This window comes from Tursiops truncatus, chromosome 9, assembly GCF_011762595.2.
Source record: "Tursiops truncatus isolate mTurTru1 chromosome 9, mTurTru1.mat.Y, whole genome shotgun sequence".
NCBI classification, from domain to species: domain Eukaryota; kingdom Metazoa; phylum Chordata; class Mammalia; order Artiodactyla; family Delphinidae; genus Tursiops; species Tursiops truncatus.
Genome location: NC_047042.1, coordinates 104,237,974 through 104,264,087, shown reverse-complemented (window position 1 = coordinate 104,264,087; position 26,114 = coordinate 104,237,974). Strand labels below are relative to the sequence as shown.

At 54.6% G+C, this 26,114-nt stretch overlaps 1 protein-coding gene across 4 annotated transcripts in view; it reads left to right on the top strand.

Annotated features, from left to right (window-relative positions):
- PTPRN2 (protein tyrosine phosphatase receptor type N2) overlaps positions 1-26,114 on the top strand; it is a 689,600-nt gene that overhangs the window by 620,831 nt on the left and 42,655 nt on the right. For all 4 annotated transcript variants that reach the window (XM_033863563.2, XM_033863561.2, XM_033863564.2 and 1 more), the window contains exons 15-16: positions 7,257-7,404; positions 21,258-21,331. In XM_033863563.2, coding sequence (XP_033719454.2) covers positions 7,257-7,404; positions 21,258-21,331 — 222 coding nt within the window. The remainder of the gene's footprint in view (positions 1-7,256; positions 7,405-21,257; positions 21,332-26,114) is intronic.

The following is a 26,114-nucleotide window of genomic DNA, read 5'->3' as shown; positions in this document are numbered from 1 at the left end:
TTAACAGAGCTAGAACCGTGTGGTCCACCCGGGCTCTCGCGGCCGCCCCCACGTGGGTTTGGTTGAGCACTTTGGCAGCCGGGATCCCAGCTCTGCGGGCTGGATTCAGACGAACTTGCACAGCTCTCCAGACCCATCCTCCCAGCATTCGGAGGCGGACAGCAGCACGCCTGTCCTGCAGCACGGAGGCGGCCAGGGGGGCCGCGGAGCCAGGTGCCCTCAGCTGTTCTTAGAGCAATCATGGCCCGAAGCCCTTGTTACATGTGGTGAAATAGAAGATTTTAGTAAGTGGGATTCTTTCCTTGTGACCCTGAAAACTGATCCTTGATGTTGACGCTAGTAAAATGGTGCCTGTGAAACAGTCCAGATCCCGACATGATCTGAGGTGCCAGGGCAGAGCCCCACACGGCATCACGAGCTCTTTCCACACCAGAAATCAGCAGCTCAGCTTCACGTCCATCATCTCCTAAACTGGCATTTCCAGTGACTCCTCGAGACTGGTCAGGAAACGCCTCCCTATTAAACCAGCGATGAGAAGCACGTAGAAGGGACGAGCTCCAGGGCCGGATCCGCGAGATCCACGCGGTGAGGAAACTGCGGGCTTGTGAGAAGGACCACTGTCCCTTGTGGATCAGAAGCAGTGTTGAAACCACAAGCTATGTACTTAGTGGCATTGCTTCTCGTCGGTTTAATAGTACCCAGCAAGGTTGACCACACCGACAGCAACGTCTGTCCACGGCGACGCCCCTCAAGTTCTCCACTCAAGCTGCGGACTTAACGCATCACATTTCATTAGATAATGGTTTTCATTAGATAATGGTCAATGTCCCCAGAGCCGTGTAGTCACAGAATACAGAAGAGACATTACGAGATTTTCTAATGAGAATCACCATCCCTTCCATCTGTATATACTTTATAGTTACAAAGTATAGTTGATATATGAACTCAGTCAAGCGTCAGAACCACCTTAGAAATACGTACTATGATTCCCGGTTTTATGCAGCAGTAAATTAAGGGTCAGTGAGGTTAGATGGTTTGCCCAAAAAGTCGTCGTGTGGGCACCAGACCTCTTTGTTTATCACACTGTTAAGAAGTCTTTCAGAATCAAGCCGAACGCCTTCTCCATTTATTAGAGTTGCCTTCCTATTGGAGAAGCTCCCTCAGGCACTCACAGAGACTCTGTGAGTGATGGGTGAAATTAATCTCCCAAAGACACAAAGTGCTCCTGTGATTAACAAAACTCTATTGTGCTCCACAACCCAGATTCCATATTCCTAGGAATTGCTTTCTTGACCTGAAGATGCTGACAATTTGATCAGAAGACAGTGCAGAATATATCTGAGTGATAGTAACAAATTGTGGACACAAGTCTCCACTTTATAATGGCAGTAACCCTTTCGTTCCACAAGTTCTGGGATTCTGTGTAAAATGATTCCAGTGAACCTGGAAGCCAGTGGTTTGTTCAACACGCGAGAGCATTTCCTGAAAAGTCATCAGGTGGTACGTGGTCCCCCTGCCCCAGAAACTGTTGGTCATTTTCCTACCCAAACAGTCGAATTGTGTGGGCTAGAAAAGGGGATGTGAGCTGCGGCGCTGGGAGGATGAAGTCGGAGATGAGAGGCAGATTAAAGAGGAAAACCTTAGACTGAGTCAACAGCTCATAAAATGGGTCTTGTGAAAGCTGACGCGATCCTCGAGGAGCAAGAAACTCAGAAGAAATGCAGGTCCATCTTCAGCCTGTTGTAAATGATGGTGTTGTGTGGTCGGGGGTCACGAGGTCAGTGTCAGCGGGTTCGGCTACAAACTTGGAAAACCCATATCTGAAACCTCGGGATATGGGGATTATCTTTATGCAAGTACATCAAACCTAGGCCCTTGAAAATATCACAATTCAAGAAGGTTTTAGAAACCTTTGCACTCGGGGCTCATCTGGAATTAGCTCGAGTGAAATTCCCCTGACAGGCTCCAGGAGCATGGAAACACAACGCTGTGTCCTTCCAGCCGAGAACCCTTGCAGTCCCCCCACCCCCGTCACCCAGAATCTAGCTGAGTGGAGTGAGTAACTCTTCAACATTAAAGACTGACTGACTTCCAGACGTTCTTTAAGAACCGGGGTAGCTGTCATAGCTCATCTGTATAAGCTCTTCAACTTGAACCAACTGGTGCGGAGCCCTGACTCCACTTGACAGAGGTCTTCTGCATGGACATGGCGGGGGATCCCCTTCACCTGGCTGGCCCCCCGCTACAGTGCTGGCGATTCGTCCTGCTCTGCTCTGTGTATCCCAGAGCTTCCTCTGTGCAGGCTGACGATGTTGGTGTAAGACGGGTCCCTAACCCCCAGGAGCTCACGACCCATGGGGAAGACAGGCTTCTTACACTAGTGACAGTGCATGGAACGTCCCCAGTGAGGGCCACTCGTTGAGGGCACAGGAGTCCACAGAAGCGTCTCAGGGAGACAGCGCCAGACCTGGACCCTGAGGATGGTTAAGACCAAAACGGAGGAGAGTCTGGGAGAAGCGCTTTCTGACCTGGGGCTGCTCCTCCAGGCCTGTGAGACCGCCGCGACCTCGGGGCTGTCGCTGGAACGTCAGGACTTGGAGCCACCCGTCGACATGAACTGTGAAGCTGTTTGGTGGCTAACGCAGAAAGGAGGAAAGCAGCAGGAAGTATTCAATGAAACGTTCCGAAGTCCTTTGGTACTTTTGGGGGCAGTTCTTCCAAGTTTCAGAAGATTCATTGGCAAACTTTTTGGCATGCCAGCCATCAATATACAATTTTTACCTGGAGCACAAATTTCTTACAGAATTTTCCAGGCTACGATCAGTCATTCAACACATATTGACTGTGTGCTAAGTGCATGCGACACGGGCCCCACCCTGAACAAGTGAGCTCATGAGAGGAGGGGGGGCCTGGTGCCCACAAAGCCGACTGGGGTCCACGTCACGGAAATGCAGCTTTTAAACTAGTGTCTGAGGCGGGGGTGGGTTGTAGGAAAGCAAGACGAGAGAAGGCAGTGATGGGCGTGAAGGAGGAGGACGCATCCGTACTGACCTGGACTTCTGGGTAGATTCATGACAGAACAATCGGCTTGAAGAAAACGTCCAGAATGATGGTGACGGCGGAGGCTTCAAACAGTGGGACGTGTTCTTATTGGGACGGAGTCGCAGGTTAGTAAAGTGAAGTCTGGACAAAGGACAATGCTATCTGGGCACCATTGGTGGCTTTTGAAGCAGGTGGTATTGTGACCAGAAATGCCAGCCTGTGAAGGAACCAGAAAGGGGATGTGAGGGAGGATGGAGGAGGAGGCCACGGCAGCAGGAGGACACCAGCAGTTCTGTGTCTATAAGACCCTCATCTCAGCATCTTTTCAACTTAAATAAGAAAAGTCTATAATACTGATGTCGCCCAAAGCTTAAGCAACGCTTGTCAGAACAGAAAAAAAGCAGCTCACACCTGTGCCCGAAATGGTGGAGTTTATCCCAGGCCTTGCTGTTTGGCTCCAGGTGGAGACGTCAGCAGCAGCTTCTGTTTTCATTCTGCTTTCCTTCGTTTTCTACATGTGCTATTTATGGAATAAAAAGTTAGTTGTTGTTTTTTAAACTAAGCCCTCCTCCCGTTCCTACCACACACACACACGCACACGCGCACACACACGCACGCACGCACACACACGCACACACGCGCGCACACACGCACACACACACGCACACACGCGCGCGCGCGCGCACACACACACGTTAAAGGAAAGTATTTTAAATGTCACCTTTTAGCACACCTACAGTCTGGGGGAAGAACGTGCATCGTGTTTAAATTTCATGTTAACTCACCTAATCATTCCGGGCGGTGATGGTGTCTGGGGAGGATCGCTACACCTGTTCTCACACCCTTGACGAGAAGGGGCCTCGTCGTATTGAGCTATGGTGGCAGGTTTTGTATTTGTATAAAACACGTTAGTTTACTACCAAGGCCTAGCTTCCTGACAGACAACATGAAACATACTCTCAGGTCTCAGAAGAAAAACATCTAATCCACAAACAGGAAGAGCAAAAGCTCCTCAGACGTGGATGGGAATCATGTCCATTGAACACAGTGAGTGATGTTCTGTAAAAATACTAATAGGGAAACAACGAATAGGTCAAATTGACATGACCGGAGCAGGGCAAACACAGACGAATGTAGTAATACGTGCTGAGAGGATGAAAACTTTATCTCAGTTTTCATATAATCAAGTGTATCTTTAGATGAGCTCATTCTCAACGAAACAAAGTAATAATGTTCGTAACGACTGTTTCCTCCCTGTGTCACTCAAGCTTGCGTACTACAGTCCCAGTTGATACTTCTTGCCATAAGTTTAGAAATTCAAGTCAACTTGCAGCATGATTTCACTTTCCACAGTTAAGATAAATGTGAAACTTAAAACAGCTGCGGTTTACAGGAATTACGATATAGCCGATGCCCCTTTTGCAGACAACATTTGAGACCTGATTCAACCTGCCAGGGTTTATCATTTTAGAATCCATCACATTTTATTGAAAGAAGCTCATTCATTCATGATGGACTCTGTGAACAGAGTATTTTCCAAAGAAAAGTGAGGATCCCAAATCGTTTTGCCAGAAACAGTTTTACATCCATTTGTAAGACTGTACATTAACCAGTCTTGGGGAAAGTAACCACAGAAGCACTGAGACTGTACACTTTACGCAGAACTACCCCTCCTTCCCGGGGACCCCCGCACACACCGTATTTTAAGCTGGATAATAAGCTAGTTGGTCTTTCCCCAAACTTCAGTGTCATCCTTATTAGGGTAGCTTTGGTACAAGAAATACGTATCTGATGTTCCATAATGATTGTCCCAAAAGAAAACATTCTGTGTTTACACGTTCTAGATTGCGCCCTTAAGGTTGCTTCTTCCCCACCCAAAGAAACCTGTGAGCTGTGTGGGCACCAGCGGCTGGCAGTGGCCGGGCACTTAGAACTGCTGCGATGTTTCTGTTCCTGATGAGGGTGAGCTTCTGAGGTTCACGGTCTGTGCCTGAAAAGGGGTTCATGGTCACAGTTCTCGGTCTTCTGCATAGAAGACCATCTGCTGGTTCCCTAAGCGGCTGGAGCAGGGGGCTGAGGGATATGTGACCGTCACCCAGGGCCCCGTCGCTGGCCCTCCCGGAGCCATACCTGCCGGGGGGCCCTCAGCTGCTGGGCCAGGCGGCCCCGAGGGTGACTTCTCCCCTGGAACATCGCCCACCAGGCACCCGGCTTCCGAGCTCTGGTTCAGCTCACGCACATTGATACACACACCAGTCAGACCAACATGGACTACAGTCGGTGTTTGTTGAGTGAATAACACAAGACAGTTCAAGTCGCTGTAGTCAACATTTCCCTGAGAAGTGTGGGACCCCAGCACGACTGTCTGGTGGACTGTCCTTCCTTTTCTCATGCCTCTCTGTCCCCTGGAGTGGGTGCCGATGAGCCGGGGTGGCCAAGAGCAGTGGGGGGGATGATCCGAGCCGGGTGGTCAGCTGGAGTGAGTGGGCGAGGGGGCTGACGGAGGGGTCGGGGTGATGTGGGACGGGTGTAAGCTTTGGCCGGACATCGGGGTGCCTGACCGCTGGAGACCTGGCCTCGTGTGTGCGTGTGTGTTTCATTTTGCTGTGCGGGCATGTTTGAAGACCCACAAGCAAGATGTTAGAGGATGGGACCACTATCTCCTTTGGGTGCGATAAAGCCACCCGGGTTGGTCCTTTGAAATGCTCTTCCTTAAAATCACAGTCGTTTCTGGACTGAACAGATCAATAAGGTGAGTAGGCAGCACTGGCTTGGGAGTCTTTGTGGAGGGAACGTTCTGGAGGCCTTTGTTTCCCCATCCAGTCCTCCTAGTATCGCTGCCAACAGACAAGTGCCTGACAAATTAAGATCAGAGCAGCTGTGGGTCAGATACTCGGGTTGTTGTTTTTGTTTTTTAACACTGCCAGCCACGTGACGCTGCGCACATCAGAGCAGCCCAGTGTCTTAAATGCAGCACCCCCGGTGGGTTCAGAAAAGCCAGCCAATTTCAAGAAAAATGACTTCTGTGCCAACAGAAACGGGAGCGGGGGCAGCCCTAGCGAAGGCCCCGTCTGAGCTCCCTGCCCTCGACTGTGTGGCGAGTGGCGGGATTGTCGTCACCGCTGGTGACACCTGTGCTCCCTCCCTGGACTGGGGCCTGTGCGCATAGGCAGCCCTCATCTGGGGACTAAACGGCAGCCATGGTGCCGGGCAGGGTCCCCCCGCCTCCTGGCTGTCCCCACCGGGACCCCTGGCTGAGCGCCTGGCCCAGGCTCTGGAGGATCTTGGGAGGGTGTGGTTTCCGTTTCTGTCCAAGAGAAACCACTTGGACACGATTTTGCTTGGATAATACAATAGTTTTCAAACAGTGTGTTCCGTAGTTTTCACTGAAAATATTTCAAACAATTATTGCATCATAGTATCTGTTGGTAAGCAGTGGTTCTCTGCGATGGGGAAAAAGAAAATGAGACTGAGTGCAGAGCATGACAACTGAGGTGCTTTCTCAGACTGAAGTTACCGACAAACACGTTTCTGTGGGCCCTGTTTTTTAACCCAGCTCCAGCTCGCTTCCTCCGTGTAGCACGGTGGTAGCTTCTTCGTGTATCTGAGCACGTTCCTTCTTTGATGCAGAGAGCAGGGTCCTCCTGTGCGTGTTTCCAAGCACAGAGGCAGACCCGGCTCCCAAACCTCCCTTACTCCTGACCTCAGAGCCTGGATGCCCAGCCAGACATTCAGGGCCCCTGGGCTCTCTCTGTCCCCAGCCGCACCGGACACACCTGCACGCGTGCCTGCCCCTCCCCCGCGCTGTGTTAAACCTCTTCCCACAAAGTGCGGCGCCATAAGCCTCCGTGACTGCGCCCATCCCGTGACCTCGCTCCTGGCTGGACACACATCCCACCTCTGGGCTGGCGCATCAGACCTGGTCTGCGGTGTGTGCGTCTGTTTTCACGGTCGCTGGGTGTTCTCACCGCCCCCCTTGGCACCGCGGCAAACGCAGCGTGACCACCTTTGAACCAACCACCAAAGCACGGGGCAGCCTTTGCCGCACCCCCTGCGTCTGGTTAGCCCTCGGCCCTGCACCAGGCCCCGAGCCAGCCCTACCCCCCTTCAGCAGGGGAACTGTGGGCTGCACCCCACGGGCCGCCCGGCGTCCCGTCACCGCCAGGGGCCCGCGCCCTCCCGGCTGGCGCTCCTGACTCTCGTTCTCCCTCCAGGCCTACATGGAGGACCACCTGAAGAACAAGAACCGCCTGGAGAAGGAGTGGGAGGCTCTGTGTGCCTACCAGGCCGAGCCCGACAGCTCGCTCGTGGCCCAGAGGGAGGAGAACGCGCCCAAGAACCGCTGCCCCGCAGTGCTCACCTGTACGTACCGCCGGGGCTCTGGCCGGGAGGGCGGCCGGTGGCGGTAGGGATGGGCCGCACCTGCCCCCCGGGATTTCCCGCTGCGCTCGCGCGGCTGCAGCGTCCTCCCCTCCTGCCCGTCTGCCCTCTCTGCCAGCAAACGTCCTCTCACTTCATTTTTTTTTTTTAATTTTATTGAAGTGTAGTTGATTTACAATGTCATGTTAGTTTCAGATGTACAGCAAAGTGATTTAGTTATACATGGATAGATAAGTAGATAGGTAGATAGATAGATGATACATAGATAATAGATAGATAGATGATATATAGAGAGATGATAGATAATAAATAGGTAGATAGATAGATGATAGATAGATGATAGATACATAGATGATAGATAATAAATAGGTAGATGATAGATAGATGATATATAGGTAGATGATAGATAGATGAGAGATGAGAGATGGATGATAAGATAGATGATATATAGATAGATGATAGATAATAAATAGGTAGATAGATAGACAGATGATAGATATTCTTTTTCAGATTCTTTTCCCTTACAGGTTATTGCAAAATACTGAGTAGCGTTCCCTGTGCTGTACAGCAGGTCCTTGTGGGTGATCTATTTTATGTATGGCAGTGTGTACATGTCAATCCCATGTTCCTAACTTATCCCCCCACCTTGCCCTCTGGTAAGCATAAGTGTGTTTTCTATATCTGTGGGTCTGTTTCTGTCTTGTAAGTAAGTTCATTTGTGTCATATTTTAGATTCCACATGTAAGTGATACCATATGGCATTTGTCTTTCTCTGTTTGAGCTACTTCACTTAGTATGATGATGTCTGGGTCCATCCATTCATCTCACGTAAAGGGCAGGGAGACCACCACCCTCTGAGCCAGCCCCCGACACCAGCCTCGAAACACAGAGCCGTCTCTTCCTTCCGGCCCCGCGGCCGAGTCCTGGAGCCACGGGCGGGACACAGAGATCCCAGCGAGCACTTGCCGTTGCTCTGGGATGCGAGGCTCGTTTCTGAACCCTGGAGCCTCATCCTCACCTGTACTTGGCCTCACACCGTCGTCCTTGAACACTTAGGGCCATGAGGAGTTGACAGGCAGTCACGTGGGCCGGGCAGGATGTGGGCACAGCAGGAGCAGACACAGGTGCCCCCGCAGCCTTCAGCCCGACAGTGTGTCACCAGCATGGCCAGGAGTCACTGCCAGGAGATGGGGACACAGGAAGGTACCAGCCCTGCAGTCTCACACTACGTGAGGTGACGAGTGACCTACAGGTGCGGAGGCCCACGGAGGACTAAAGGAGGGGCGGGCCGAGTCTGCGTCTTCCCACCCACCTGCACCTCCTCTCCTCCTGTCACTTTACTAGAGACACCAGCCTCCTGTGTCCTAGCAGGTTCCAGGCCGGTCTGGGCTGTGGTTACTACACATCCCCCTGCAGGGGGAGGGGATCTGGGGGGTGTCTGTGACCAAAGTGTCTGACGTAAATGCCGACTGCACGAGTGACTGTCGTGGTGACGGAAGACGGGAGAGATGCGTGCAGACCTCACACACGGCAGGAGGAACTTTGTGGGCTGACTTTTCGAGGGCTCAGCAGAGCCACGCTGGGGCTCACAGGCAAGACCAGCCCCCTCGCAGGGAAGCACGCCCGGGGTCACAAGCCCCGTCCCAGCCTTGTGGAGCCAGTGGGGACCAGCCTGGCACCACCCAAAGGCGCGGCCGGGCTGCCATCCCGACGCCCCCCGGCCTGGGAGACGCAGCAGCAGATGTCCTGTCTCGTAGCAAGTGGCAGCGACTCCACGCCTGCTCACGGGACAGCGAGAGCAGAGACACACTCCTGTGCTGCTCTAGCCCCAGCCTGGGAATTACACACCTTTGTAAAATCCTAACGCGCTGCTTCTGGGTGTAAGTCTTTTCTAACTGTTTAGTCAGTGTTCAGACTAGTTCTGTGACGTCTGAGGGCCTTTTCCCTAAAGAGCTCTAAAAATAGGAGCTGTTGCGATTTGTAAGTTTTATGTTTAGCAGAAAAGACAGTAACTGACACATGTTTATTAAGCACCTACTTGTGCCAAGAGCTGCTGACAGACGCTGGGTCACCCAGTCAACCAAGCTTGGCCACTGTCCTCAGAGAGGATCCAGGTTAGGGGGTGCGAGGGTGTTCCAACTACACCCTAAATAATGTGGTGTTGGGGGCAGACCGTCAGCCTGGATCCAGCGTGCTCCCAGGCCTGGAGGCTTCCTCGGGTGTCAGGCCCTGTAGGGTAAATACTCAAGTTCAAAGCATCCCTTCCACCGAGCCAACCACAACACGGCACGTTCCCGTCCACGCGCCCTGCAGCCCGGCCGGCCGCTGGGCTCCGTCTGTGCCGAGTCAGCGATGGGTCCACAGTCCAGGACCTCAGGCACGTGGGGTGTCCTGTCTTCAGCCTTGGGGTGGTGCTTCAGCCCCGCGGGGACCAGGGCCTCGGGCCTGCCGTACGTGGGCCGGAGCCAGGGCTCTGAAGGGGAAGCGCCTTCCTGGCTGGACTCTGGCGCTGGGCGTTAGAGACAGGCCACTGTTCTTGACCGGCATGGCCGTCCCAGAGCCTGACCTAGGTTGTCGCCTGTCCGGGGTCCTGCAGGAAGTAGGGGCCAGTACCCTGCAGAGACAAGCGGGCAGATAGAGCCTCCCCAGACGCGCAGGTCCAGTCCCGGCAAGTGCGTCCCCACCTTTGTCCTCCACACTCCTGCCTCCTTAACTTTTAGAGGAAATCCTGTCCTCAGATCTCCACCGGCATCTCTTCCCAGGCAGGACCCTCCGGCGATGGCCTCACTTAAACTCTTACTGGTCTCGCCAAACTCCACCAGGGAGAACCGCCGCCTCTTCCTGAAACCTCTCCGTATTGTCCGGCTGTTCACTCCTTATGGCGCAGAAACGGTCCGTGATGGAGCGTAGGGCGTTGACAGGGTGGCCTCCACGCGCCCCGCTCCCTGAAGCCGACGTCGACGCCCCAGCCGGGGACAGTGGGGTGTGCACGACAGCGTCGTGTGTTCGACGTGCTCCTCGCAGCACCCACCCGTGTCACTCAGCCTCACTCGGGGCTTGGGATGGAAACCCCGGAGCCATCTCTCTCTGCATTTGCTCCTTTTGCCCTTATCCTCTCCCGTCACCTCCAGCGAGGCCCCTCATTTCTGGATCTGACGGTACCGGCCCACTCTGCTCCCCCCTACCCCTGGCTGGACCCCACCTTCCTGCCTTTACTTCCCTCCATGAAGCAGCTCTGCTCCTGCCCCGCTTCTCCTCATGTCCATCCTCCACCCGGGAGAGGGGAGTTACTGCCTGGCTCCCTGGTCAGCGGCCCCCCGGGCCACCCACCTGGACCCCGCCCAGTCCGGCAGTGTGCAGGCTCCCCTCCTCCCAGCCCCTCCACATCTTTGCTCGTCTGCTGCCCCCGAAACGTCTCTCCCCCCACCTCCGCCAACACGAGGGCCGTTCCAGCTGAGGCTGGAAGACGTCCCAGTTGGCAGTTTGGTGGGAAATTCAAGGGCGGCCGGGCTAGCGACTTTCCCATCGCTGACAGCCCGGAGATTCTAGCTACAAGTGACTTGTCTTTCAAAGGACAAGGCAGCTAGCGTTCATGAGATGTTGGCTGGCCATGCGCTAGGTCTAATTCTGTAGCTCAGAAGTTTAAAGAATTTAATTTTTAAATTCTTTTTTTTTGCCTTTTTAAAAAGAATTATGCAATATTCCGCTCGTCTGTTTTTTAAATTAAAAACAGGAATATGATGCTATTTTGGTGTGCAATCTTAAACAGAAAAATGTTTGTGATTCTGAGTTATAATAACAAGAGAGAGACACACAGACACAGGAATACTTAGACATGAAACCAGAGAGAACGTATAGCCGAAGACACGGGCACGTGAAGATGGACAGAAGGGCCTGTGATGCCGCTTCCCGCAGCTCAGCTTTCGCGGGCATTGCTGCTCACGCAGCTCACAGCTCGGCCCCCCGCCTTGCCCCAAAGACGGGCCGGGTGAGGGTCAGAGCGACTCTGGCCCGGCTCTTCCCGGGAGCCATGTCACCTGGTGGCACCAGGCTTGGGCCACGTGTGACGGAAAGGTCAGCGGCCAGGCTGAGCACATCGAGTGCGGCCCCCGAGCGCCCCGGGCCCGCCCCCCAGCCCTCCTGCATCTCCCCCCCGTCGGGCAGATGAGGGTGTTGGGGTTCGAGCCCGGGTGCCCTGTGCTGACGGGACACCAACCCCTTGTGCTTTTGTGGACTCACCTGAGACTTTCTGAGTCGGGAACAGGAACACAGACTTCGAACTTCCACAGAAGGAACGTCTAAAATACATCCAGGGCCCACGGTACTTGACAAAGCATCGCTTCCCTTGAAACACACAGAAAACTATCTATTTCCAGAAAAACCTTTGGTTTCCATATTTTTCCCAACTCCCAGCAGAACCCCCGCAGCGAGTATTCTGGTTCAGCCACGTCTGAGTGACCTGCTCAGCCTCTAGCCATCAGTCGTGGGAAATTCTCCTAAATCCAACAAGCAAGCAGGATTTTCTTCCCCTCACGTAAAGCGGCTGCACGAGAAGCTAAGTGTCCAGAGAAGTTGCTGACTTGGCTGTCTTTCTGTCGCTCCCTTTTTTCGGCCTCTGAACCAGCTGAGTAACTGCCTCTGGGTTTGGGAAGGCTGTAGGTGTGTTGGTGGCGACAGGAAACTATCCAGCCAGTTCCGTGAAGGCTTTTCCTTTGCTACATCACAGCAGAAGCTGGGCTGCCGGAGACTGAAGAGCTTTTAAGGGACACGGGGAGGAGGCGCCTGGGCCTTCCCGTGGGGCTGTGCATGTGCGGAGCCTCTGGAGGGGGGCCCCTGGGCTGTGGGAGCGCCCCGCCGGAGCCTCCCCAGGGCAGAGGGGCTGCTTGCGGGCTGGGGGCCGCGCCACCGTCTGCACCGTTCAGCACTCAGGTTCAGCTTCTGCCCTCTCTTCACTCCTTTCCTTGAAGCTGGACCACTGGATGTGTAAGACATCCAACCTCCTGTCACCGGGTGTCTGTGCTTCTCCCCGTCCCATTCCGATGCTGCTCGCAGAGGCGGGAGCCGGGGCTGGGCCCCTCTTCTGAACCCGCTCTGGTTTCTGCGCCCAGAGGCCGATCACAGCCTTCAGAAGGGCCGCGACGGGCTGGGTTTCCTCCTTGACCTGCACGTTTCCGGTTTCCGTTCATCGTGCAATGGGCACATCACAGGGCACAGCCCCGAGCCGTCCGTCCTTATACGGAATTGAACTCTGCATTCACTGCTGATAAACGAATCCTTGTTCAAAGTCAAGGGGAGTTTGACCTCTGGTCACCACGGTCACCCTCAGCCTTTTTCCATCCGCACGTTTTATAAACACGTTTTACCTGCCTTCGAGTGACGAACAGAGCCACATTCAACGGGATGAATACAGGGTGCTGCCTACCAAGGCCCCCCTCAGGCAGACTCGGATCCAGGAAGGAATGTTCCAGGGGCTGCTCCGTGAGCCCCTCTCTGCCTGCCGCCCTCCCGTGCAGCCCAGGAGATCCCCGCACAGCAGACCGTGCAAAAGGCCAGGTGTGCAGTGTCCCATTTACACCATCACCCACGAGCCTGGAGCCAGAGGTGAGCCGGGGCGTCAGGGGGCGACGTGGCTTGCCCCCTGCCCTCCTGACCCCGGGGGACTCCTTGCCGGCCAGTCCAGAGGCACTTTGCAAAGAAGCAGTGTCGCCAGCTTGGCATAATTCCCCCCACACGCTTTTTATCGCAAAAGTTTTAAAATGCTCGGGTTGAGATGATCATTTGACGATCGCCTACATTCCCACCAGCGAGAGTCCGCACAGCTGCCGCTCCGTATTTTGCCTTTTTTGTGTGATCGGTGTGTGTGCTTTACTTCTTTACTGGCTGAACTATTTCAAAGTGGGGTTTAGGCATCGTGATATCTAAATACGTGAGCCTGTGTCTCCTAAAAGTAAAGACCTTCTCCTACGTAACTACGACCCCACTGTTGCGACTAAGAAAATCAGGAATCCCCTATTAGCCGCTCATTCCACTCCATCTTCCAATGCTCCACATATTGCAGTTGTATCATCTACAGCGGTTAGTTAACTAGATGCAGTCAAGGTTCATAACTGCCTTTTGGACTTCGCGTCTCTCTAGCCTTTGTAACTTTAGAACAACCCCCTTGGTTTTCCGACGTGACTTGATCCTAATAAGCTCCTCTTCTCCTGGTGGCCACCCTCCCTCGAAACCCTCACAAGCTCTCCAGTCAGGAGGCTGGCCTGGTCCTTGGGAAGCTGACTGCCTGGTTCCCAGACCCGCTATTTCCCCTCTTCTGGTCACGCACCTGAGACCCAGAGGCCCAGGGACACAGTGGGGTCGAAACCAGCCGTGGCCAGACTGTGCATCCCGAGGACACGCCGTGGACGTGGCCAGCACCCGCTGCAGCTGCACCCAGAGGACTCGCAGAACCTATTCTGGTCACGGGACCGGAGACCAGAACCTGCCCGTGAACATCGGCCCCCAGCGTCTGTCGACCCCCTAACTGTCTCTTCTCTGTCCTTGTTGGTTTGAAAAGGTATTCTCTGATAGAGATGGCCACAGCGAGACTGTAATTGAGTAGATTTTCTGTTTGTTATCTACCAAAATGATTTCATCTACACCAGACAGAGGCTTCACTCGGTTTAAACAAACACAGGTGCACAGACTCTCCTGTTATCCCCTGTGTGTTTTGCACCGTCCCCCTCGGGACGTCAGCCTTTCTGATGATCCTGGTTTGCGTGCGCGCTTCCGTCTTTCGTATGTGGTCTTTCACACTGTGGACCACCCTGGTCTCTTTGGATGTCTTTCTCGTTTTCTTACTCAGGATATTTACCACTGTGTCATCAGAACTCTGACGTTTAGGGTTTCCCATCTCTTTGGCTCAGCGCCCTTTTGGAGTCTCTGGAACAGAATTCCCTCATCTGGTTATGTGTTAAATGCCTAGCATTCTCTTTCTTGGCAACTCAAAACTTTAAGGTGGTTTGGCCACTGTCCTCTCAAGGTTACCATCAACCGAGCAATTCTTTCCTTATTAGAGTTCAGTTTAGACGTGTAGCAATACTAGCCTGGGTCCCCGTCGGGTGCTGTGACTGTCAGCTGAAGGTGACACCTGTGTCCACCCCCTGTCTACCCTTGGTCAGCACAGATGGAGACCGGGATTGCTTTCTGGTGACAACACTGTGCTCAATAGAACACAGACTTGTGTCACGTTGTTTCAACATGTGCGAGCTGCCCCCGACAGGGGCCCTCCGAGGCCACGCCCTTTGCCGTCTGTGTCCGGCCCTCCTCAGCTCAGCGGGGTTGGGGGGCAGTGGGGATGCAGGCCCTCACTCAGAGAAGATGCGTGACTGAGGTCCGTTGATTGATGGTCTCTGGGTAGAACGGTGCAGGTGGCACGGTTTTGCTTGGTTGGTGTCTGCTCTTATTATGCAGAGTTGTTCTTGGGTGTGTGCAACACGCGTGCTGCCAGCAAACATTTGCACACTGTGCCGCACGCCATCCTGCCCTCCAGGCACGAGGACGGTGCCCTGGGGCCACCGCTGTACCCACCGTGGCCCAGGGCTGGGTCCCGGAGCCTCTTCCCACGCAGTCACCAGGGCTGCTGGGACCTCTCTGCAGAGCTACCCTCCCCCTCCTCCCTTCCCCCTCCCCTCCTCCCTTCCCCTCCCCCTCCTCCCTTCCCCTCCCCCCTCCCCTCCCCCTCCTTCCCCTCCCCCCTCCCCTTCCCCTCCTTCCCCTCCCCCTCCTCCCCCTCCCCCTCCTCCCCCTCCCCCTCCTCCCCCTCCCCCTCCTCCCTTCCCCTCCCCCTCCTCCCTTCCCCTCCCCCTCCCCCCCTCCCCCTCCCCCTCCCCCTCCTTCCCCTCCCCCTCCTTCCCCTCCCCCTCCCCTCCCCCCTCCCCTCCCCCCCTCCCCTCCTCCCCTCCCCTCCTCCCCTTCCCCTCCTTCCCCTCCCCCTCCCCCTCCTTCCCTTCCCCCTCCTTCCCCTCCCCCTCCCCCTCCTCCCTTCCCCCTCCCCCTCCTCCCCTCCTCCTCCTTCCCCTCCCCCTCCCCCTCCTTCCCCTCCCTCTCCCAGGTTCATGAGGGACCACCTCACACCTATTGGCTAATTTTCTCATAGAAAGCTAACATTTTTTAGCTGGTAGGAACTTTCTGGTCATCTCGGTCAGCCTCATCATTGAAGACGTAGGGAACTGGAAGACGTTAGACATGTGAAAAGGGCAGACAGGACGTTGTGAGAAAGCCAGGCCCAGACGGAGGCGCGACTCCGGGGGCGGGAGCGTCCAGGCCACAGAGCTGTGTCCTCACCATCGGGAGGCCGGGGTCCAGGACAAGGGTGGATATGACAAGGCTGGCCCCTCAGGGCTTCGAGGGGGTGTCTGTCCCAGGCCCTCTCCTCGGCCTTCGTGTCTACGTGTCATCCTTCCTCTGCCTGTGTCTGATTCCAAACTCCCCCTTTTATAAGGACGCCAGGCACGGGCTGAGGCCCACCCACATGACCGTGTTGTCACCCCATCCCCTCTGTACAGACCCGTCTCCAAATAAGGCCACATCCCGAGGTCCTGGGGGCTAGTGCACCCACACATCTTTTTTTGGGGGGGACACAATTCAGCCTTCGACACCAGGCGCCCGTGGATGGCTCAGTGGTTGGCAGGGCGGTGCCAGGCCACCTCCTGAAACCTTTGGGCCTGTTCTGCTCGGCACGGAGGCCGAGCCCAGAGGGACCTTTTCCTTGCACGTGCTGAGCAGCAAGGTTGGAACAGGGGCTCCTGCTCTGCTCCAGCCCCGTCACCCGCCTGTACAGCCAGTCACCCGCCGAGCTGCATGGCGAGCCTATTTTGGGATTGCTTTCTGAGAGATCCACAGAGATGCTGGTGAAAGTAAGAAATGAGACACGAGATGAAGTCTTCGAACCACGTTTCAGGCCATGCGTGTGCCTCTGGGACCTGCTTCGGGCGTGTTTGGAGCCGGGAAGCCAGCCGTGAGCCTCGGGCTGTGGGCCGTCCCCTGCGGGGCAGCTTCTTGGGTAGGGACGGAACCAGCCTGTCTTCCTGCCGCCGGGGCGCCGGCAGGTGTGCTGACCCTGGGCCCCAGACGCCCCGGTCTGCCCGGCACTGAGCCGTGGAGGCGCAGAGCACGAGTGTCTGCTTTCCTCCTTAAACGTTTGATGGTCCTGTGGTTTGAGGTGTGGGTTTCTTCACGGGAGCAGAGCCCTTGCTCACGGGCTTCCTGAGGAAGGGGCGCTGGTGGAAAGAAGTGTGAGCTGAACTCCAAGGAGGACTCGCCGCCTCAGAGCAAAAGTGCTTCGCGCTCACGCCGTCATCCTCCGGCTCCTGGGTCTGTGGAGGAACGTGTCGTACACTTAGCTCCTCAGAGTCCTGCAACAGACATGATACAAACATTTATGGCTTTGCCTCAGCTGTGACAAGGCCAAGTCAATGAAGACGTTTCCAGGTGTCACTGGCTTCCAGGTGTCACTGGCTGGGAACATGCGTCTGGCGTTAACAGCTGGTGGAGAAGTTCAGGTGATGTTTGCGGTTTGCTCACCCGTCAGGGGACCCAGGAAATTCAGGAAGGAAGTGGTGGCGCTGGGGCCATTTGTGAGCACAGCCCGGTGTGTGGGGTCTCCAAGAAAGACTCAGAGCCCTCCCGGCAGAGCGCTGGCCCGTCACAGACGCACCGCACGCTTGCACCAGCCATACCCTCCAAGTAGAGGAAATGCCATCAACCAGTGTAATGGTTTCATCTCAATCTTAACAGAAAATTGAGACAGCTGCAGGGCCCCAGGGGAATATTGACAGACCTCTTGGATGAAGAAATCCCATGGCAGGTGCCAGTGTCCACCCACGGCTTCTGCAGATGCCTAACTCGTGTTACCGCCAGCGTTACCGCCGGCAGCATCAATGACTTCGCCTATGTTGACTCATGCACGTATCGGTGCGCTCGGTGTGAGGGACACGATCAGGGAGGCTAAAGAAACGCTATCCTTAAAGATCCATGTTAGGAGACGATGTCACAGGCGGGGGAGGCCTCCACACACTCTCCTTGGGTGGGTTCCGGTGGAACGTGGGCACGGGCTACGCACGGCACGGGCTAGAAAGAAGCCTGAATCGTTAAGCCACAGTGTCCTCCAACGTCTCCCTCGCTCCAGGCTCCTTTGCCCTCGTCATGATCAAGAAGCAGTTCTAGACCTTACTCCTTCCGTTGGCATTTATGAAAACCATCCTTATTTACTACAACTCGTCCTATACCACACAATGAGTTTTGCCGGTTCAGCTGACTTTTTGTCACTTCGGTGTGTGTCCCTCTGTCATCTTTTGAACTGGTTCCTAAATCCCTTGCTCTCTGCCAGGCCTTCCATGAGCACTTTATAGAAGCCATTTATCACAACAAGCCTGTGAGTTAGATATCGTTTTCCTACATTTTAGGTGACAAATCCGACACTTCCAGATACTGAATCATTTACCCGACTATCGCCGGGCCAGCAGGTGGCCAGGCTGGGTCAAGCCTGGACCCTGAGCTCTGGGTCTTTGCCAGGTCGATTACTGGATGTTTCAGAGCCTCAGTTTCTCAGCCTAAATGGGGAAAAGGGACTCTGTTCCGTCTACGGCACAGTGTTCCAGGAAGGAGGAGGACGATACACGTGAAACATTAGGACACGGAGAAGCTACAGACATTCAAAGCACCGCTCTTGAACACGGGGACGGTACACAGATTCTTCAGGGCTTCAGAAAGGGAACAGGCACAGAGGGTTAATTCAGCAAGTTTCTCCTTAGTAGGTGTTTTTCTCCTTCCCTCCTCGATAAAATTTACTACTGTGGGTCTTATGAGAGGAAAATAACTGGGTTGTAGAGCCAGGTACAGCGGGAGACACTACCTGAATTTCCTTGCTTCCTGGCGTCTGAGTGAAGTCTCACAACAGGATCTTGGAGGACACACCCAGCTCTTCATTAAAATGTAAGCGCTGTAGTTGTAAAACTTCTTGCTCTGTGGTTATAACGGAGAAGACAGAGGAACGGTATGCGCGGATCCACAGAGGAGAGGGGATTATTTGCTCAGGAGCCCCGCCCTGGCTTCACCTCCACCCCGCTGTTGGCTGTTGACCTTGAGTGAACCGGTAATCCCGCCAGGCAGCCTTGTCTCCCCTGTGCATCACAAAGAACACAGCAGCCACCCTCAGAACAGGAACAGTGAACCACAGAATGGCTGAGACTTGCCCGGCCGAGTGAAACGTCCACTGGACCGTCCCTGCTACACCAGCCGACCCTCCGCCGGACTCTGGCCCTTCTGGGATGGCCCCCAGTGTTTCAGAGAGAGGTTCAAGATGGTCCCACACTAAAAAAAAAAAAAAAAGTTCACTGTTAATTTTTTTTTTTTTTTTTTTTTTTGCGGTACGCAGGCCTCTCACTGTTGTGGCCTCTCCCGTTGCGGAGCACAGGCTCCGGACGCGCAGGCTCAGCAGCCATGGCTCATGGGCCCAGCCGCTCCACGGCATGTGGGATCTTCCTGGACCGGGGCACGAACCTGTGTCCCCTGCATCTGCAGGCGGACTCTCAACCACTGCGCCACCAGGGAAGCCCCACTGTTAATTTTTAAATCGACACATTGCTGCAATATGAAATATGTGATGGGAAGGTAGAACTCTGAGCTTTGGAAGCCCTTGTCCCAGGCTCAGTGGCATCTTGGAAAGAGTGCCCTGCGGGGATGAAGGTGGCTGGACCGGTGCCCGCAGGGACGCAGGACGCTGGGAGCTGTCCTCACAGCGAGCTAAGGCTCCGTCTCTGCTCAAAACAGGTTTTCCCATGAACCATCGGGGTTCAAGCTCACCGAGACTCCCAGACTGAGGACACGTTTTCTTGATTTTCCGACTAGAAAATCCAGCTGGCCCTTGTTTACTGAGCCTGGTTGCTTGCACGGCCCTGTGGAGATGAGAGGGACCCGGCAGCCCCCCAGTCCTGGGCCTGTTCAGTGCGACCAGGGGGCCACTCCGCCCTGGGTGTGAACGGCACCCTCTGAAGCTCCGGGCCCTCCTCCCTGGTTCCCTCCGTCGCGATGACCAGCAGCCCTGCCCTGGGTAACGGGTTCTCAGACACTGGGAGCAGCCCAACTGCTGCTGTTAGCGACACCTGAAGTGGGCTTGTGGAGAATATTTGCAGTGAGGGGGGCTCCTGGGAGACCCTCGGGAACCCTTTGGAATCAGCTAGAAGCCCTGCTCTGTGTATCCAGGCTTCAGTGTGCAGGCAGAAGGCATGGTCCCCATTCAGAGAAGGGCCCGGCTTCTGAGCGGCTCCCACCGTCTCTGGCTTTGACATGTCTGGACGCCCCCACACACATACACTGAAAAACTGGGCCTCTTGAACTCCATCTTGGGGTGAGTGTTTGTAGCGCTTTGGAATGTCAGAGTTGACCGACTTTTCTCGTGGGTTTTATTTCAACTTCCTGCCACAGCCAGTTTTCAGTCTCTCAGGAACAGATATGTGCAGGACCCCAAAGCCATTGAGTCCCGGGGACTTCTGAATCGTTGGTCACACCTTAGCGGGGGGCTTTGGCCGCTGCCATTGTAAACACCTTCAGAACATTCCACAGCGTCTGGTCCGTGTCACCTGTGATCAGGTAAACATGTCAGGCGTGAACCCCTTCCCCGTCTCTAGATGTTTCTTACCTGTCTTGTCTCTACTGGGAAAAAGCCAACGTTAATACCTCAATAAGACGGATAGGATGGCGTCCAGTCTCCAGTGGACGATACCTTCCAAGTTCAATCAGTTTAGGCCTCGCCAAGTTTCCCAAGCCCCAGAACTGTTTAAAACAAAAAATAAGTAAATAAGTAAGATCTCCCAGAGAAAGGAAGGAGACACAAACCACAGCAAAGCCCCCGTGCGTGCTCTCCTGACCCCACTGCCGAGCTGCTCCCAGGGCTGGGAGCAGGAAGTGGGGAGACGCGGCTGAAATGCCGGGAACCTGGACTTGGGGTAACACACTCATCGCCTTGGAAACCCTGAGCTCTGGGGCTGCAGCCAGGCTTTCTCAGCAGAAGCGGGTGGTATGGGGGCCGCCGGAAGGCTTTCCCTGCCGTACAAGATGATGGAGCTCGGCGCGTCCCATTTTCAAGTTTGCACCTTGCGGAGGAAGGGGAGGAAGGTGGGAGAAACGGGGACTCTCGGGGGTGCCCTGCTGGCCGTGAAAGCTCCTGAAAACGGGCAGAGAGCTGTCACTGACCGCAGGAGGGTGGTTAGTCCAGAACCAAAGTCAGGGATGAGTCACATAGCAAACACATTAAGCTGTGACCGATCACATGTCCTTAATCCCCTCTGAGCGTCTGGTTTCAACACCCGTCAAATTGTTTTGCCCGTTTTAGGCACGTTTCTGTGTCGGTGAGTCCCCAGTGAACACTGCTCCCCGCACCCTCTTCCGCTGCATTTTCTTTTGCTCTTTTCTCCTTGTAAAGCTACATTCTTGTAATCTCAAGTATTTCACCTTCTCTAGACGACAGAATTGTATGTACTGAAGGATGGTCTAATAGCTTCATGTCCACGATGATGTTTATTTTCTCTGTGTTACCAAATACGTGTTATTTAAAGGCAAACACTACATGAGCTACTGCCCAGGAGCACCCAGCCTTGGCGTTGGAACTTGACACAAGAAAAACACGAGGTTCCCTGCACACCCTGACGCTCCACTTCGTGGGCTGAAGGACCCTCGGTGGGGGAGGGAGGGAGGGAGGGAGGTGTGGTGGCGGCCTTCAGCGGGACCTGGGGGCAGGGGGCAGTGGTGGCCCTGGATGACGCCCTGCACGGGTTAACGCTCTGCTTTGGGGCTTGCAGACGACCACTCCCGGATACGGCTGAAATCAGAGAACAGCCACGGCAGCTCTGACTACATCAACGCCAGCCCCATCGTGAGTACTGCCCGCCACGCACCAAGGCTCCCGGGGAGGCGGGGCGGGAGCGGGCCGGCCGGACACTGATTCCATAGCAGATAGCCGGTCTGTGTCCACCGGGTAACCGGCCTCCACCAGGGACCAGGGCTGGCGCTCTGCCCCCTGCCCACTCCTGATGGCGTGGTCCCCAGGCGGGCCGAGTCCCAGCAAAGGGAACGTGGTGCCGGGATGCTGAGCCCGGTCACCCCAGGGGCCCAGCAACAGCACCCTGACGAGTTACTGCTGGAACCCGAGGCTTTGGGGAAATTCGTAGCTGGTTGTGTAAAGGGCTCCTAGGCCCCCTTGTTCCCTGTTCGGGGGAAACAGGAAAACCCAGACCCAACCCTGGCACGTGTTGAAGTGATGGATGACGTAGAAGTAGGTCGGAAACTGCTGGCTGGTCTCCTCCGGTCTTTGCAGCGGGCGGGGTCTTCCCTTCGAGGGAGGGGGTGCGGCAGCGCCTCTCTGGCAGCAGGTGTGATGGAGGACGGGGGCAGGTGAGACCTTCTGGCCGGCAGGTGTTCCCAGCCTCCGGAGAGCCCCTCACGGCCACAGCCTGCCGCTCCCTCGCGGCTTCCCGCCCTGCACCCGGGGAGAGGCCGCAGGGGAAAGTCGGGGGCCGCCCAAGGGGAAGGAAGAGGGGCTGGCAGGGGGTGAGTGTAGGTCAGCAGCTGGTGGGAGGAACCTGCCAGGGGTTCTCAGGGCACGTGGTGGGCGCACCTGGGCCCAAAGCAGAGAGGCAGGAGCAGGTGGGGCTGTGTCCCCCTTAAACCGTGGTTCTTGACGCTGGTCTCCGGGGAGCGTCAGGGCAGCTCAGTAAGTTCTCACATTGGCTTCAGTCAAATACGGGCGTGTAGGACGCAGCACGTCCTGGGGGCTCCGGCGCTGTGAGGTTATGGGGGAGGGGGCAGGTGGTTATGGGGTCATCTCTAGATTCGTGAGAGCGCCCTGGGTGAACGACAGACCCTGCCGTCCTCGGTGGTGACCTTGGATGAGACAGTTCGCCGTCTGATCGCAAGCAGAACCGCTGTCATCGTGGTGGTTCTGTTTTTCAGTGCATCTGCTGTATAAACCTTATTGTCATGACTCCAGCGTGCCGTGGGTCGGCCCCACTTCCTGACACCGCACAACCACACAGCGAGGGCACCGTGTAACACGCTTGCGGTGCGAAAGGGATTCGGGGGGCAGCATCTTGTCTGCACCCGTCTGAGCTCAGGCCTTTGTTTCTGGGGTTATTTTTAAGGACGCACTCCTTTCCCTCCAGCAGAGTAGACCTCAAACGTTGGCTCTGTCTGTGTTCAGAGGCCTAACTGGAGCCGTTCAATCAGTCTTTCTAAATAAACACACTTGTTGAGTTTGGTATTTTTCCATCAATTCTAAATTCAAAAAACCAAGGCAAAGCCCCATTGATTTACGCATCTTTCACCTGCTGAGGGCGGGCTTTGTAGCTGCCTGGACCTGGTCCCTACACAGGGGTCGTGGTGATGGTCTGTAGAAGGGAAAGAGCTGCCTTCTCCTGCTGGGCTCCTTCCCTGGGATGAACCCCGTGACAGGGCCAGAATGAGCAATAAAGCAATCCTTTTCACGTCTCAGAGACGGGGGTTCAGTGTTGGGGGGTGCCCGACCCTCCCCCATTTTATGGGTTCCGGCTTCCAGACGTTGGAGCTATTTCAGGCTAAAGTTAGGACTCAATGAGGACAGGGTGCTGGTGAGAAACTGCATCTCTCCCGGAAGCTGCCCACCAGCAGCCCCTACTCCTGTGCCTTCCCCGTCTCTCTCTTGTTGGTAGAAATTCAGAACAGCCTTTCAGGCTTGACGGGGCAGGGACCTGGGTCAGAAGGTGAGGCCAGGAGAGGCAAGTGATCTTTCGGTGTCTTTTATGTGCTCCTTTTATTTCATGCCACAGTTCTTTTTTGTGCAAATTTGGGTTGGAAGCATGAGCTAGAAGAAATCCTCGGTACCTCCTCCTGAAATGACTGAAGGTCTGATGTTGATGAGTTTCCTAGCAGAATTGAGTGAGGAGCTTACAACGAGAGCCCAAGAAGCCCGTGACCCTGCAGAATAAAACTACGATAACTACGTCTGTCATATCTGTACTTAGTCGTCACTAAATTTCAGGAAAGCCATCCAGTAGTGAATAATGTGCAACCTCTGCTCTGAAGTGAGAGGTCATGAAAGTAAACAGGAAGTCCGCTTCCCCGCGTGGGGCGTCTGCGGGAGAACTCCGTCAGCCGCACCGGAGCTTGGTCACTGCCAGGCGTGGACTGAGGGGTGGCGGGCGTCAACACAGCAGCACACGAGTCCCCTTACCGGGGGGCAAGTCTGAACGTCCCAACAGCACTTGAAAGTAAACTTACTCTTCATTTCTCTGTTTATGAAGGGGAGAAATGGTTTCATTTTTAAACTCAGAATGCGTTTAACAAATTTAAGTAGATACAAACTGACTCTTCAGAAAAGGATGGCTGCTCAGGTGCCCTGAACGTCCTAAGAAATTGGCCAAAATGGGGGCCGGTTCCTTGGTTTCCGGATTTACAGGCAAACATCTGTATGTGTATTATTCTGGTTTATGGCCAATACTTTTCTTAAGTAAATCTCGACTCATAAGAATATGAAGAAAAAGCCAGACTCTCTCCCACTGATTTTACTAATGCTACCATTTCCCAGCAAACTCTCACATTAAGACTTGGTGTCTGGGAAAGTGACTTGAAAACTCAGGCTTGATGTTCTCTTGTTTTTAAGAAAGTATCTGTGGAATTTGCTTTACATGTTAGGAAAAGCAGGTGTAAGGTGGGCAGATAGGAATACAGGAAGATAACCTGCGTGTTCACCTTGAGTGAGATTGCAGGGTAGGAGACGTGACCCCCGTGGGCCCCCTACCAGAGGCTGGCCCAGACCTCCCCTGAGACTTTGGGCCACCAGGTGGTCCGGGGGCAGTACCGGCCCTGCCCTCGCCTGCGCACCAGCCAGCAGCCCCCCCGCCTGTCGCCCTTCAAGGCTTCGGAACACAGGCGCCCTGGTCTTAATATGCTGAAGGCTTAGCTTTTAGGATGAGTTTTGTTTGGAACATTGGGGAAATATTGCTGCATTTTTTAATGCAGATTAGAACTAGTTACTCATGGCCATTTATAACTGTCATTCATAGGGATATACCTTGTGGGCACCCTAGTTCATGTGGTATCTTCATATAAGACTCAGCCAGCCACATGAACAGTAGACTGAACACAAACTTTGGGGGTCTGCTTTTTCTGAAAAAAATCCCAGAATCCCAGAGCTAAAGGGCCCGTAGAGACCAAGTCCCGCCTCCCCGCCCCCGCCCCACCCATTTTACAGACACTAAGACTGAGGCCAGAGACCCTGACTTCATTCACAGTGCTGGACCTTGTGTTTATAATCACAACAGTCCTACAGATAAAAAGTACACTGCAGAGACATGGGAAACAACAAGGAAGAACGGGGGAAGATTCAGCTCAGATGTCGGCAGAAGCCAACGCTCATCCCCACCAGGAGCTGGAGGTGGAGGCGTCATCACCCGCCACGCTGGGCTGGCAGCCAGAGCTCCCGATGGAGAAGTCGTGTCCGTAGAAACGGACGCAATTTCCTCTAGTTATGCTTATCCCACCTTGGAGATCCTAAGTGTAGTAAGACTTCAGTGCCTTTAGTTCAATGTTTGCTTTACTTTCATTCATTCAAAGTTGCACAGAACTGGGCTGAGGCTCCCGTGGCCTCATCTTTGCTACACGCACAGAGTACTTCTGCCCAGAATTATTTTCTGTCCAACAGGATGTGCACGGGATGAGGCGATGGTGGTGTGGTCATCTCAGTCACTGTTCACCTGGTGGCACGTCACCGCTCTGTGATCACTTACTGCCTTCCAAGAGGCAGACACGTGACACAGCCAAGGGGGAGGGGAGTGATGGGCCATGAGCGCCCCCCTCCCCCTCACTCCAGCCCCGTGTCCTCTGGTCCCGGTGTCGGATTGAGCAGTGGATGGGGAGATGGGAACACCATGACATCAGGACCTCCCGCAACAGGGGGCTTATCTACCCTCCTGAAACCCTGTTCCGATGTTTACTTTCAATCGCATATTTCTCACTGTGAAAGCCACTAGATGTGCTAGGCTGAACGTACCCACGATGTTAAACTGTGTTGCTCTCTGAATTGTTTGGGCAGAAAAGCACACTTGAGAAGGGGGCGGGGCTTTACTTTTCATGCAGAACTATTTGCAGGGAAGAGACGGGGTCTCCATAAATAGCTGTCACCCCCAACGAATGCATATTTTGAACATAAAACTCCTTATTTCTGCCAAGCGTTTTTCTACTGAAACATTTTAATTGGGGCTTTCAGCTGCAGAGTAACGTAATTTTACCCGTATTGTGTGTGCCGTGCATTTCCGGTTTCGGTCATGAATCTCACTACATTAGATGCACGACGAGCTTTTTCTCCTGCCCCTCCCCCCCCAGCTAGCGTCAGATGTTGTTCTGTTACGGTAACTTACACCTGTTCTTTTGTGTCCTTTCCCCCTTTCGTGGAGCACATAATTATAAGGTGCGCTGGGGCATCCTTTCACGCTGACACCCCTCGGCCCCAAAAGTGTTGACGGGCGGGCGCTGCGGGAGGGTTCACGGGATTCGTGTTAAGGCGGACGCGCCTCACGCAGGCTCTTCTCACACCCAAACTCGGAGGGGGCTTTCAGGTGACCCGGGGCTTACAGCTGACGTCCTCACACGTCGCCGTAGAATCATGTGTGGTCGCACTCTCTGTG